We start from the raw sequence: 13684 nt of genomic DNA on the forward strand, positions 1-13684 counted from the left end.
CTCCCTCGCCTTTGGAATGGCTCAGTAAAGATAGTTGGTTTCATTGCTGGAAACCTTAGCTGTCAGAAGGTTGCTTCCTTACACTTGGTCATAAAACCTAGGAAGCCCCTTCCCAGTGGAAGTCTTTGGGGACCTTGACGTGACCTTGACCACCGCTTGTTGCTTCAGCTGCATCTTCTCTTCTTTGTTATTTCTGCTCCTCATTGTGCTGGCGTCGCCATTCTCTGCCTCTGAGGGTCAGTTTTCTGTTTCTAGCTGTTCCTCTTCTCTTCACTCTAATCCCCGTCTTTTTCCCTCCTCGCATGTCTGTTTTCTTTAAAGCGACGTCTACTCCAGAGCTTGCTTGTTTCTGCCACTATTTGTGGGGTTCACGTCCCAACAGCGTCACTTACTGTCTCTCTTGTTAGTTCCTCAGGTGGTTCGTCAGTTGGCCTCACCTCTCCCCTTTATCTCAAAAGGTTTTGTTGTTGTTTGGTTTGGTTTTTCGTTTGTTTGTTTGTTTTTAAATCATGGTGCAAACCCATTTCCTTATGCTGGCAGTGGGCAAATTTTCAAAGTAATTTGGCATTGTTCAAGCTTGCTTTTAAGTTATGTTTTTTTTTTTTTTCTTTCAGCCACTGGTCACTTTATCACAAATACCACTTACAAATTAAACAAATAATTATCAGATTTCTGAGCCCATGCCTAACCCTGTTCCAGGCCCTGAAGAGGCAGATAAACACCCCTCCCTCGAGAAATTCACTCCAGGGGTGGGGGGGGCTGCGGACCATAATGAAGTCCGTGAGCACGTGTACGGGAGAAAATTAAAACAGGAAGGCGGGGCAGGGAGCTCAGAATGGGGTACAGGTTACTGAGGCGCTCAGGGAAGAGTTCATCACGAAGAGGCCGTTTGAACAAAACTTGAAGGGAATGCTGCAGCAGGTACCGGCGGTCACCTAGGGAAGCAGTCAGGGTGGTGAGAGCGCAGGCGAGGACCAGCCCCGGGGGGGCGGTTGGCGTGCCTGGAGGCGGTGCGGGTCAGAGGGCTCCCAGGAGCCGAGGGCGCCAGGCCCTGGAGGCCCCTGCGAGGACTTGGGCTCTGGCTCGGGGACGAAGAGCCGACCGCACAGACTTGAGCAAGACAAGTGACGTGTCTTGTGCTGCGATGCGTTACTGTCACGTACTATTTCAAGAGGACTTGCGGCTAATTAAGGCCAGCATAGCCTTTCTTCCAGCTCTTCTCGCTATAAATATTGTGTGCTCGATCACTTAGGAGTATGGCCTAGACAGAAATCACCCAATGTTTCTTCTTTTTTCCCTCCCTCACCCCCGATAGGTTGTGTAGATGCAAAGACCATTGTGATTGTTAGTGGAATTATTTAATAAGCCTTGTCCCTAGGCAGCCAAAAGCTTTCAATACTTTTAAGCTCTCTGCAAACTTTCACCAGTTCTGATTAGTATATTTATCAATACGTACAACTTACGTCAGTGCTTCTTGCAGAAAGATGAGATGAGGCTTAACATGAAAGACGTTTAAATTTAAAGGCTGTGAACGTAGAAGTGAAAAATGAATTAAATTATGCAGGGAGATGAGGCAAAGGTAGCATATCAATTTGGGTGACTGTTGTGAGGTGATCGACCAGTCAGTTTACCCGTGAACTTCATGGTAGCAAAGCCAAAAAGGAAAAACAACAGATGACATAATTATCCTTGTCTGATGCCCCCAGACCGTAACACGACTCTTTTCCCTCTTCCTCTAATGTAAGCTACGAAGGTAAACTGGTCCGTCAGGATATATTTCAACCTTATTCCTACTGTGCTACTATTACTCGCAGAGTGTCGTTTTTGCTGAAAACATCAATTTTCTGCTAAAATTGCCACTTCACTGACTGTAGACATGAAAATCAAGGTTGATTTTTTTTAATGTTTATTTGTCTGCTTTACCAGATTGCCAGCTACCTAAGGCAGAAATTGTACCCATTCATCTTTAGATCCTTGGTGGCCCCTAAAGAAATAGTTCTTCAGTCCTCTTCCTATGACTCCAAAACCTAACAGGCTCTGAAAACAGAAAATGTTATCAAACGTTGGGTACCAAAGCTCATTCAGAGGCAAAGCCTGAACTGAAATAAGACCCTTTAAAAACCTTCATGTTTTTCCCCCTTGTGAAGACTCACGTGTTACTCCAGAGGTGGTACTAGGTACTAGGTACTAGGTTCCCCCTTGTGAAGACTCACGTGTTACTCCAGAGGTGGTACTAGGTTTAACTAGGGGTACTCTGCCGACTCTGCTGGGTGTTAGGTAACACCTGGCGTGAGCATCTTACTACTTTCCTAAAATTTGAAAGTGTAAATTCCAAAATACATCTGGCCGCAGTGGTTTCAGAAGAGGACTCACAGGCCTGCCACATCCACTGTCTAGAATAGTGTAGGCACCTGGTAAACGCGCGTCGAAGTGCAGCTTGACGAGCACGAGGTACTTAGAAGTGGGAAGCCCCTCTGCAGCCAGGCCTTCGGAGCTTGAGGCCTCGGGGGATCAAGGCAGTGAATCGGCCCTGAGAAGCAAGAGCTGTTTCCTTAATTGTTCCTCAGAGCAGTAATCACTGCTCTTCCGTCAGCCTAATCTGGGGAATGTGAAGTGTTAGTCGCCAGTTAAAGTTGTTCCTCTTGGTGTCCTGGAAGGGGCTTTTTGTGTGATTCGTGTATTTTTTATGTTGTCTCTGTATCTTATCACTGTGTATCTTTTTGTTTTTCTTCCAACGTGCTTGTAAGGTGTCACGTCAGCTTTTTTAATACTGGTGATTTAATTGCAAAAGCACACATAAACAGTTTGGAAGGTATGAGAAGAAATCCACAAGTCACACGGGAAAACAGCCACCAAGCCAGCATTCAGGCTGGAATGCATCCACTGTGCAGAACGAATTGGCTGCCAGTGGGTCAAACTGTGTATCCTGAAATTGAGTGGAAAAGAAGTTTGATACAAGAAACATTTGTTTCGTACCAAAGATACAGTGGGAAATAGCAAGGCAGATCCAATACGGGCTTCACGCTCACAGAGCTTAATAGGGAAAGCAAGACATTTCTATGAAAGAAATAGAGTACAAGGCAGAACGTGCCAGAGGGTGGGCAGCCCGGGAGCTTGGGGGAGGGGTGGGGTCGCCCTGGCGGAATTAGGCCAGTGGAGAGGACGGACTTGTGGAATACAAGGAGGGGGAAGCCCCAGCTCTCAGGAAGCTCTGTGTTTAGTGGTAGAGATGCATAAACAGATAAATTACCGTGGAAAGTGGTGAATCATCAGTCCTGGGAGGGTGGGCAGGAGCTGACCTTCAGGCTGGGTCTTGAGGAACACGGGGTTTGCCCCCAAGGGCAGGGCTGGGTCTAGGGATGCTTCCAGGCAGAGGGAATGGTAAGATGCTTATGTGACACCAGCGTGACTTTTTATGCTGCATTGTCCTTGCAGGTGAATCAAACAGCCCTCCTGGAACGATTCAGGGTGGGAAGGGTCTGCAGGGTAAGAGTCAGTTTAGAACCATCGCTCCAAAACTTGCGCCCCGAGTCCTGGCGCCCAGAGTGGTCCCGGGCCCGGCGCCCTCCCTCTCTGACCACGCGCATCCAGGCCCCTCCCTCGGCTCGAAGGCCCTGGGGATGCCCCCCCAGAATTACGCGCTGATGCAGGTGGCCGGCCAGGAAGGGACCTTCTCTCTCGTCGCTCTGCCACACGTCGCCTCGGCTCAGCCACTCCAGAAACCCAGACTGCCTCTGCCCAAGAACCTGAAGCTGCCCATCCCCCGGTACCAACGCCCAGGACATAGCAAAGGAGCCAGAAAGAAACCGGGGTGCAGCTCCTCCGACAGGGGCTGTAGCCAAGCTCCCGCCCAAACCCAAGCGGCCCCTCCCCTGCCTGAGCACCCCGAGGCCCCGCACAAGCCCAGCCCACCCAAGCCGGCGCTGGCACCCGGCCAGGCCCCGGCCTCGCTGACCAGTGGGGGTGGCCGTGGAGACCCTGGGCCCCCAGGGACCAGCGACCACGGAGGTCGGGACCCTCCCGCCGCCCCAGCGCTGTCCACACCGGAGGAGCCCTCTGCCGAGCGGGGCCTCCCGAAGAGTTCAGGGAGAGCAGGCGTTGCAGGCAAGAAGCCCTCCAGGAAGCCTGCTGTCGCCAGGGGAGAACTTAGAGAACAGGTCGACCCTGGCAGGGCCGCGACCCATTTGTCGCCAGGCGTTATTGGAAACGCGGTTCAGGTGGTCCCTTCCATCCCCAGAGGTAAACTGCCCATCCTGCCCTACTCAAGAGCGAGGGCGTCGCAAGTTTACAAAGGCGGAGCAGCTGTGAACGTTGCGCATGTTTCTCTCCCTGGGCTCAGGGCAGCCGGTGATAAGACCTCGTCCATCCCGGAGGGCTTCTGTTCGGCCCCCCAGGTGGCCGACAGGGCACCTGCCCCACAGGCGTCGTGGCAGAGCCCCTGCGACAGGGCCTACTGTCCGGCCACCAAAGCCGACCTCAACCACAAAACAAAACCGAACAGCGGGGCAGCCAAGAGAAGAGGAAGAAAACGGAAGGTCCCGGATGAACTTCTGACATTTCAGAGTAAAAGGAGGAAATGTGTCAGTAATAAGTGTAAAGATGGCAAAGGAAGAGCCAAAGCCGAGCCCCAGGAATCCAGGGACCAAAAACCTGGGGCTGTGAAAAAATACCGCAGCATCATGCCCAAGCCTGTCCTGGTCCTGCCGGCCCTGGCTCCCCTGGCCTCGCCCGCGGCCACGCTACAGCCCCCGGCGCCCGGCAGCCGGGAGCACGCGTCGTTCAATCACTCCCTCGCCGCCCCCAAGCATCTGGGCTGCAGGCAGGACGACGGCCCCTCCCCAAAGCCCGGCCCGGCCTTTAGAAATGGGGTCTCCGGCCTCAAGAAGCCTTCGCACGGATGCCACGTGTACGAGCACGCCTTCCAGCCCAAGCAGCACCTCCGCGAGCGCGCCAACACGCACAGCGACAGCCGGCCCTACAGCTGCCGGCTCTGCCGCAAAGCCTACGTGCGGCCGGGCAGCCTGAGCGCACACGTGCGGCTGCATCACGGCGACTCCCGGCCCAGGAGGCTCGTGTGCTGCGAATTCTGCGCCAAGGTGTTCGGCCACGTCAGAGTCTACTTCGGCCACCTGAAAGAGGTGCATGGGGTGGCCGTCAGCACCGAGCCCTCCCCCTGCGAGCCGCAGCCGCAGCCGGGGGACTTGCTGAGGACCAGGGAGCAGACTGCCCGAGGGATGGAGGGACCGGTGGACAGGTGAGTGTGGGGATGCTTCGGAATTGAGGTCAGGGCCAGATTCCACATGCAGCAAGGTGGGTTTGGAAGACCCTCCCCCAGGTTAAGATTTCATAAGGGAGCTGCCACCTCTTCCCTCTGTTCTGTGAAGAGTGGCCACATTCCTCTCTGGTCTCTGATCATTAGTGATTTTTGATGACTCCGCCTTCTACGAGCCAGGACACAGAGGTCCCTTTGAGGGACGCTGGGGACAGTTGGGCAAGAGATTGATTTTGCATCTGAAATATGAAAGAGTAACTTAGTGTCTATAGTTCTGGTGCTTCCGAGAAGTAATGTTCTCCAAACTCTTGGCCACAGAATGTATACCCAAAGAGCACCATTTAGCCCAGAACACGGCGTGGCAGGTGGCGGGGACTCAGCGCGGCTCTGCTGCACGGACCAGCCCCCGGGTGCGGGCCTGAGGCGCAGCACTTGCCCTGTTTCCCCGTCAGGCGGGGTTTACCGTCTCCTGTGTCCTTGTCTGTTCAGCGCTGCTTCCCAGCACCGTAAACGAGCCAGCTGAGTAATCTGAAAGACTGCCAGGCGGGTCTGAGAGTTGGAGTAAACCAGGGAAACGCCCTGGTCTGTCCACCTTGCTCTAGGTGATGGGGCGGAGGTTGCGCTGAAGGGAATGCTCGTCAGCACCGTGAAACTTAAACATTTTCCAGCACTTGAGATCCTCGGCCCCTGACCGTTCCCAGTTGTCCTAATGGTTCTAAATCCTTTCTGTTCAATTTCAGCTTGGTCTGTCATATTCATTAAAAATAAGTTACGCCTGTCCTGTTTCCTCCCGGCCTTTCTGGGGGTTTCTCTGTGTCTCTGTAGGCATTTCTGCCCCTTTTCCTGAGGTACATAGCGGCCTCCCCAAAGAAACCTCACTTCTTAATTGTTGAACGGAGTCCATGCTGAGTTTTAGCTAAGGTGTCCAGCCTGCACTGGGTGCTCAGGGAGAAGGAGGGCCCTGGGGGGCGGGGGGACAGTCGCCTCAGCTGGACCCAGCGAGTTCCTGCCGCTCTCCTGGTGCTCACGTCTGTTGCCATGGTAACCGAAGAACAGGTGGCTCCCGGGGGAGCCTCCTTCCGACGTGGACCCTGCGGGCGTGGGAAGTGTGAGGCCCCAGGCAGCACTGGCCTTGGCCTTCACGGTGGCCTCTGCCTCCCACGCGCTCTCTGCTTGCCCCTCCTTCGGCCCCTCCTCGGTGAGTGTGTCTGAGATCCCCGAAGGCCAGGAGCTGTAAGGAGAAGTTCCGCTTGTATTCTTCCATGAGATCTGATACACACTCTTTCCCCCCTTTCCAGGGAGACCAAGTCCAGCCTGGAAGAAGACCTCCTTCTAAACCAGGCTGATGAGGTCAAATTCCAGATCAGATGTGGCCGCTGTCAGATCACTGCCCAGTCTTTTGCTGAAATCAAGTTCCACCTGCTTTACGTTCATGGAGAGGAAATCCAGGGCCAGTTGCAAGAGGAGCTCTCACCCTCCCCAGGAAGCAGGGGAGCTCAGGGAGAACTGGTTCAACAGGCTGCTCCTTTCTGGAAACATCCTGAGAGAAGAAAGCAGCTTAAGCACCGTCCCTTGGACGGGGAGCTCTGTGCAGTCCCCAGACTGAAAAAGCAGCTCTACCTCCGTCATCAGAATGAGGTGGAGATACTTGCGAAACGTGAAGGAGCCCAGCCAGGACCCAGTGAGCCCGGAGGACACCCCCAGGGCCCCGAGGGTCCCGGCCCCGACGCTGCCCTCTCCCCGCCCCGGCCTGGCTTTCGCTGCGTCCTTTGTGCACAGATGCTGGGAAGGAAGGAAGAGCTGCTCCTGCATTGGGAAGAGCGCCACAAGTGCGAGGACCCTCTGAAACTCTGGACGGTTCTCAGCACGCTCTCCAGCCAGGGAGTCATCGAACCTTCCAGCGAGACCGGAAAATGAGACAGGGAGCCGGGGGGTAAGGGGAGGTTTTCTCTCCGCTTCCTCTGTTCCATGGTGGTGCTTAATACCAAAAATCAAGCAGGTTAGGATCAGCTTTAATGAGCACAGTGAGTTTTGTACAGTTTTATTTTATTATGAAATATATATGTATGGGGCTTCCCTGGTGGCGCAGTGGTTGAGAGTCCGCCTGTCGATGCAGGGGGCGCAGGTTCGTGCCCCAGTCCGGGAAGATCCCACATGCCGCGGAGCGGCTGGGCCCGTGAGCCATGGCCGCTGAGCCTGCGCGTCCGGAGCCTGTGCTCCGCAACGGGAGAGGCCACAGCAGTGAGAGGCCCGTGTACCGCAAAAAAAACAAAACAAAAAATATATATATATACACACACACACACATATATATGTACATATGCCCTTGATCCATATTTTTCTAACATAATGCAGTTTTATTTTAAAATTCTATGTCCTGTTAGTATCTGAGACTTTATTTCAGATTCAATAAAAAGATAAATTTGCAGATTGAAATGTAGAGTATTATAGGCTATTCTTCAAGTACGGTTTTTAGTAAAAACACGTGTTTGAGTTATTTCCTGTCTGTGTGCGTGTATGTGTCCTTTTGTTCACATGTTTTCTGTTTAAGTAGGTCGACAAATGTGGTAAATGTCCAGGTGACAACATCATTTCTGTCTCAACCCTGGCCTATTGTTGATCTTTATCAGATTCTCTAGTTTGTTTGAATATGCCGTAGAGCAGCACCTTAAACAAGGTTCTCATCTGTCATAACTGGAAGTCCGTGTTTTCAGGACTTTGATTTTTTTTAATTCATTTTCTTAAGTGCACATCCGTTGAAGCTTAGATGCTATAAGTCTGATACCTGTAGTGTTCCCGTCAAAGTCATCAGCCATTTCTTAGTACTTCAGCTAATAGAAAAACCACTTTTTTGTTAAAAAGTTATTTTCAAAAAGTCTTTTGAGTCAGAAAATTTACAACCTGGAGAGTGAACTGGGTAGTTCAGCCCAGATGTCAGGTGTCTCAGCGGCCTTTCCTCTTCCCCAGTAACTTCAGAGGGCTGTCACTGGCTGATCAATTTTAGATGCAACTGTGCCTTTCAAGCCCGGGTCCTCTTTGAAAGTCAGGAGTAAATGATTGCCTGTTAAATTCTTGGGAAATTACCTCGAATCAGAAATGTTGCCATTTGAAGTTTCTGGCCATCCTGGCTGCAAAATCGTTTTCTCGGAATGAGGGAGTCTGAACACTTCAAGCCACTCGGGTCCCGGGCTTTGGTTGAAAGCGCCGTGCACGTGGCCAGCCCTGTTCCGGAAGCTGGGCCCGGGCATCGTCATAACATTTTTCTGTGTTAAAGGAAGTTACCTAAACGGAGGAAGACCTAAGTTCTAACTGATGAGCTAGCGGGTCTTAAATCATCTTTCTGAATGTCTCGTTTTAAAACCAAGTGTTCATAAGTACAATTTGGTTCAAATAGCGCAAAAAAAGGAAAACTCAATCCTTGGCTTTTTTGCAAATAGTTTTATAAATTTGAGAATAAGAAGGTGGGATAGAAATCTCGGACAGATTCTGTGTGGTTCATCAGTCGATCACACTGCACCCAATCTCAGAGAGATACTATCAGACCTCCACTGTGTGAATAGTTTTAGAACTCGGCTAGTCACGGAACAGCTTTACCGTTCAGCGCAGCATCTAGTTTGTTTTGGGAAGAGTGGTCTCGGAGACACTAACAAATGAGAGCTACCACGAATGCTACTTGAGTTCAAGCCATGAAACTTGACTTGAACTCTAAAGTGCTTCTTAGACCCCTCTGTCTTCAGATGCTAAGCAGTATTTCTGAAATCCTGGCCAAGAAGGCCTCGGGCAGAGGAGCGGGTCCGGTTGGAGACAAAGGTGTGGGGGGCAGAGTGCATCCACCCCGCACGTAGAGGAGAGTCCGAAGTCCCCGAGGTTGCGAGGACTCTCCCCTGTGGCCCATGTTTAATCCCATATTCTTGCAGTGAGAACAAGACAGCGAGGGCTCAGGTAGCCTCTGGAAAGAAATAGAGGGTTAGGATGGGCCAAGAGCAAAGCTGGGGAGATGCAGTTGGCTCTTCACGAAGCGCTCTGCCTGGGTCCCCTTCTCAGGACGCTCCCTGCGTTTCTCCAGGAGCAGCCCAGTGCCACCTAGGTCAGGGAGTTTCTGGTCCTTAATGACGACGCTTCTTCAGTGGGAATGCTGCAAAAAGGGACTCCGACTGGGGAGGTGGATAAAAGGGAATCGTTCAGCTAAAGAACTTCGGGAACAGCTCAAGTTGATTCCCCGGGGGGTCTTGCTTGCCAATCCTTCCGTGGGCGCAGACGTCCCAGCCTACGTAGGTGACCCACAGGCAGTGACGTGTACAAGGAGGTGCTGTGAGGCTTACTGCCCGTGAGTTGGCTTTCGAGGCCCCATTCTCCCACCGGTAAGATGGGAGCCGTGACACCCCCCCACCAAAGCATCTGTCGTGAATGGTCGATGCCACACAAATAGAGCGTGGGGCACACTTGGGCCACGGAGTAACTGGGGGCTGTTATTTATTATACCTTTGGGCAGACTTGCAAGAAGAGGTATGTGGTGCCGTAGAAGGGTAACTTAAAACAGCTCAGGTCGGCCTCACGTCCAGAATTCAAGGATAAAACCTCTGCGGAGAACCACAGACATTTGCATCTTTGCATAAAAAGTGTATTTTAATTTTTAAATAAACTGGGGTTGGGATCACATGGAGTTTGGCGTCTATTTAGTCAATACAAGAGGTAAAATTCACTAGATGATCTCTGTTCTCAGTTCCACTGTGGGCCACGAATCCCTCCCCGGGGCTGCCCTCCGCGGCCTCTGCTGGCCCTGGTCACAGCGCCCGCCCCAGTGTCCTGAACCTCACAGTGGGCTTGTCTGTTTCCCACACTGGACCATAAGCCTTTTGAGGGCAGGGACTGTGTCTTTGCTCAGCACACAGCCCCAGAGGATCCAGCCCCTGACAAGGAACAGTGTACAATATTTGTTGAAAAAATAGATACGTGAGCAAAAAACACATAAAATTGTCCCTTTCCCTTTCTATGAATAAATCCAGCTTCAGGAGCTCCCCACCTTAGAGCTAGGAAGGCACGGAGGCAGATTTGGTCTTAAGTGCAGCACGTCCATTTCACTGCATGTCTTTTGCTTCTCGGCAAGTTGTCCCAGAGCCAGAAAAATGAGGGGTTTTTTGTTTTTTTTTTTCTTTTTCTTTTGGCCCTAAATTATTTCTGAAAGTTACAGCATTTTAGATTTGTATTGTTTCATTAGCTGTCACTTTTATTCACGACCCCTTTCGTTTCTCTCTCTTTCTCTGGACCTCTTCCTGCTGGAGCTTGACCGTTCCTCTCATATGGAAAGTTGTCTGTCCATCAGCACGCCATAAATAATCCAACCTGCGTGCATTCCACTGTCTGCCCTAGCTCCATGCTCCTTCCCACCCCCCAGCTGCCCCGCTCCAGTTTTCTGTGGCCCCAGTGACATGATCGTTGGCAATAAATGCTCAGCTCCATTTATTTACTGGAATTCTCAGATCTGGACCAGTTTGCTCCATTCAAGCTGCTGACGTGTTTTGTTAGGTACACATTCTGTAGAATCTCCCCTTTGTGCTGAGCTCGGAGGAAAGGGCCCCGGTAAGGATGAACTGGATTTAACAGGAATTTAGCTTCAACTTTATATGGACTTGCCTAACGTCAGGCAGTCCGCAACTTATGGGACTTGGGGTCCAATACATATCTGAACCATATTCACCTCTCCAGGGATGCTCCTTTTGGAGGTGAAATGTTTATTGTATCTCATATTTGGTCACGGTCATGGTTATCCCCATAATAAAACTATAACCGTGGTTTTGCAAGCATATTTTAAACTTGTGTTTAGGATGTTAGCTAAGTAGTACATCACATCTTCCGTGCTCTGAAGTGTGAGAATGTTTCAGTGTGTTGCCTTAACCCTAGGAGAAGATCCAGGGTCTACTGAAGGAGACCAAATGTGACACTTGGTCTGATTTTGATGTGAAGCTAAACAGGTTTGGGATTTTTTTTTTTTTTCAGTGAAACTTGCTCACATGTTCAAAATCGCCCACCACGCCTTGGTCAGCTTAGCCATAAAGAATTCACCTATAATAGGATGGCAGTACTTGCCTCTCTCAGTACATTCCACAAACAAAATTGCAAGCGATTAGCATCACAATAGATCATGTCTTGATAAATCAGCCACTAAGTGCTACTCAAAAAAATGAAAGATTTTACCTTCTGTCATTAAGTAGGAATTTAATCTCCAGTCAGGTGTGGCAAAGAGACTGCCCACCGGGTGTTCTAAGGGCATTTGCAGAAACAGCAATGAACTTGATCTGATTATTGCCTGAGTTGTCATGCAGACCTTACCACAAAAATTTGGCCACGGAGGAGATCCAGGGGCTCAAACATACGAGCTGCAGGACCCTCCCTAAGCTCTGGCTATTTCCGGAAGTCATTGCTAAGTGTGTGCTCTTATGAAACTAATACACTGCCTTTCCCCAGTCTCATCCAAATTAAAGCACAGTGAAATTTTTCCTAAGACATTCATTGAACCAAGCCTTTTTGACAATGGTCACAACTGAGGAAAGTTGAAATATCCAGGAAGACTTAAGTCCTTTGAATGGTGTTTATTCTTTCTTGAAGTGAGGGGTGGGTAGGGCCAGCACGAGGGCAGCAGTGCCACGTCAAGACACGGCATGAGGAACTTTCCGATGATGAAAGGAAAGGCCCAGTGGGGTGCCGTAGGGTAGTGGCGAGCCTGGGTCTAGGGTCCAGGCAGCAGAATGGGATTAATAGTTTGGCACCACCTCCGTGGAACAAGCCAAATGTGACCATTTCTATCAAAATCTTTTTAAAATGCACAGACGTTTTGACCCAGGAACTCCACTTCCAGGAATCTGGCCTATAGATATTACTGCACGAGTTCACAGACAGATGTGGACAAAGAAAGGCGCCTGCCGTATCAGGAAACAAAGGATGTTGCAGCCGTCAAGCTGTCAGCCACTGCAGCCGCCCCAGACTGTGCACCCAGAGCGGATTCGGGATGGAGACACCCAGGATGCCGGCCCCAGATAGCTAAGGTGCATATCAAAGGAATCATTTCAGTGAGCCCAGACCCTTGCGTCTTCCCATACACAGAAAATTGCTAAATTCATTAACTTGAGATGTCTGGTTTTCTTTAATTAACAGTCATCATTCGATGTTCTGATGACCTGGGTTTTTTTTGCAAAAACTCCTATATATCCTGGCTTCTCCCTTCCGGTCCCTCCAAGCAATCTGAGAGCCTCTCTCCCAGGCCTAAGTGCTTAGTATGTCCACCACATAAAACGTAATTCTCAACTTCAGGGTTGTGGGTTTTTTTCAGTCGACACATATGTGAGGATGTTCAGTGCAGCATTGTTTATAAGACTGAACACAAATTCAAGTATCCGTCAGAGCCGGTTTAAAGAAGCTTCAGTGCTCCAGGGGACGGAATACCGTGCTGCAGGAGAAGAGATGGGAGTTGCACCTCATGTGCTGAAATCTGTACTGTGTGCAGGAAGCAAGATGCAGAGCATGTACGGTGTGCTGTCATGTGAAAAAGGAGGAAGGAAGGGTGGGCGAGAAGGGGTCGGTGTGTGCTTGTAACATGCATAGTTTTCCCGGAAGGGGGCTTCAGGAAAGGGGTACCAGGAGATGGCAAAGCGGGACACTTACTGTTGCGTTATTGGAATGTTTGGCTGCATTTTATTTATTGTTTTTGGGTTGCAAAATGTCTTCGCCGGATTAAGCAGTAGCTGGGCTGCCGTCGTTCGGGAAGCCCTCGGCAACGCTGTGAAGGAAGGAGAAGTCGTCTGACCCCTTGAGCTTGAGCCCCTGCTGCCTGACAGTACCGCACCACAGCCCACAGGTACAAAAGTTTCATTTCGTAAAAATAATACAGTCTACATAATCATGCACTTTGCATCTTGAATGCTCTAATTTCTCCTTTTAATTCTGGCTCCCTCGCACTAAATTTATTTCATGACCCACCAGTGAGGCCCCAATCTGAACTAGACTGCTACAGCCGTCAGACTTGTCACCCTCCCTGTCCCTCTGTGGCCTCCCTGGGCTGTCTGTCAACCCAGGCCCTCCAGTCCCTGCCGTCAGGGCCTGAAGGAGCACCGCCTCTCTCCCCAGATTTTCATTTTATAGGCCTTCTGAAGGGTGGCCTCAAGCCAAAGGGGTGACTAATGCTGGCAAGTTCTGAAGCCCTGTGGCCACTAAGAAGGCCTTTTGGTGCCTCAGTGATGCCCTGGGGGGCTCCTGAGTGCCCTTTGGAAAAGAGTGAAGGTCCCTTAGGAACCCAGAGGCATCGCCACCTGGCCCAGGCTCACCCTGAAAAGCTCTTCCAAAGTTTCAGTTGACCAGAGCTACTGACTCTGGGTTTGGGCTGGGTTTGAAATCGTCTCTCATTTCTCATCCTAATTC

General features: G+C 50.8%; 1 protein-coding gene across 7 annotated transcripts in view; it reads left to right on the top strand.

Moving 5' to 3' along the window:
- ZNF438 (zinc finger protein 438) overlaps positions 1-7787 on the top strand; it is a 171404-nt gene extending 163617 nt beyond the window's left edge. For all 7 annotated transcript variants that reach the window (XM_082681414.1, XM_082681416.1, XM_082681417.1 and 4 more), the window contains 2 exons: positions 3436-5254; positions 6571-7787. In XM_082681414.1, coding sequence (XP_082537540.1) covers positions 3436-5254; positions 6571-7189 — 2438 coding nt within the window. In that variant the 3' untranslated portion in view covers positions 7190-7787. The remainder of the gene's footprint in view (positions 1-3435; positions 5255-6570) is intronic.
- Positions 7788-13684: the final 5897 nt, after the last annotated feature.

This window comes from Grampus griseus (genome assembly GCF_964374135.1).
Source record: "Grampus griseus genome assembly, chromosome: 2".
Classification (NCBI taxonomy): domain Eukaryota; kingdom Metazoa; phylum Chordata; class Mammalia; order Artiodactyla; family Delphinidae; genus Grampus; species Grampus griseus.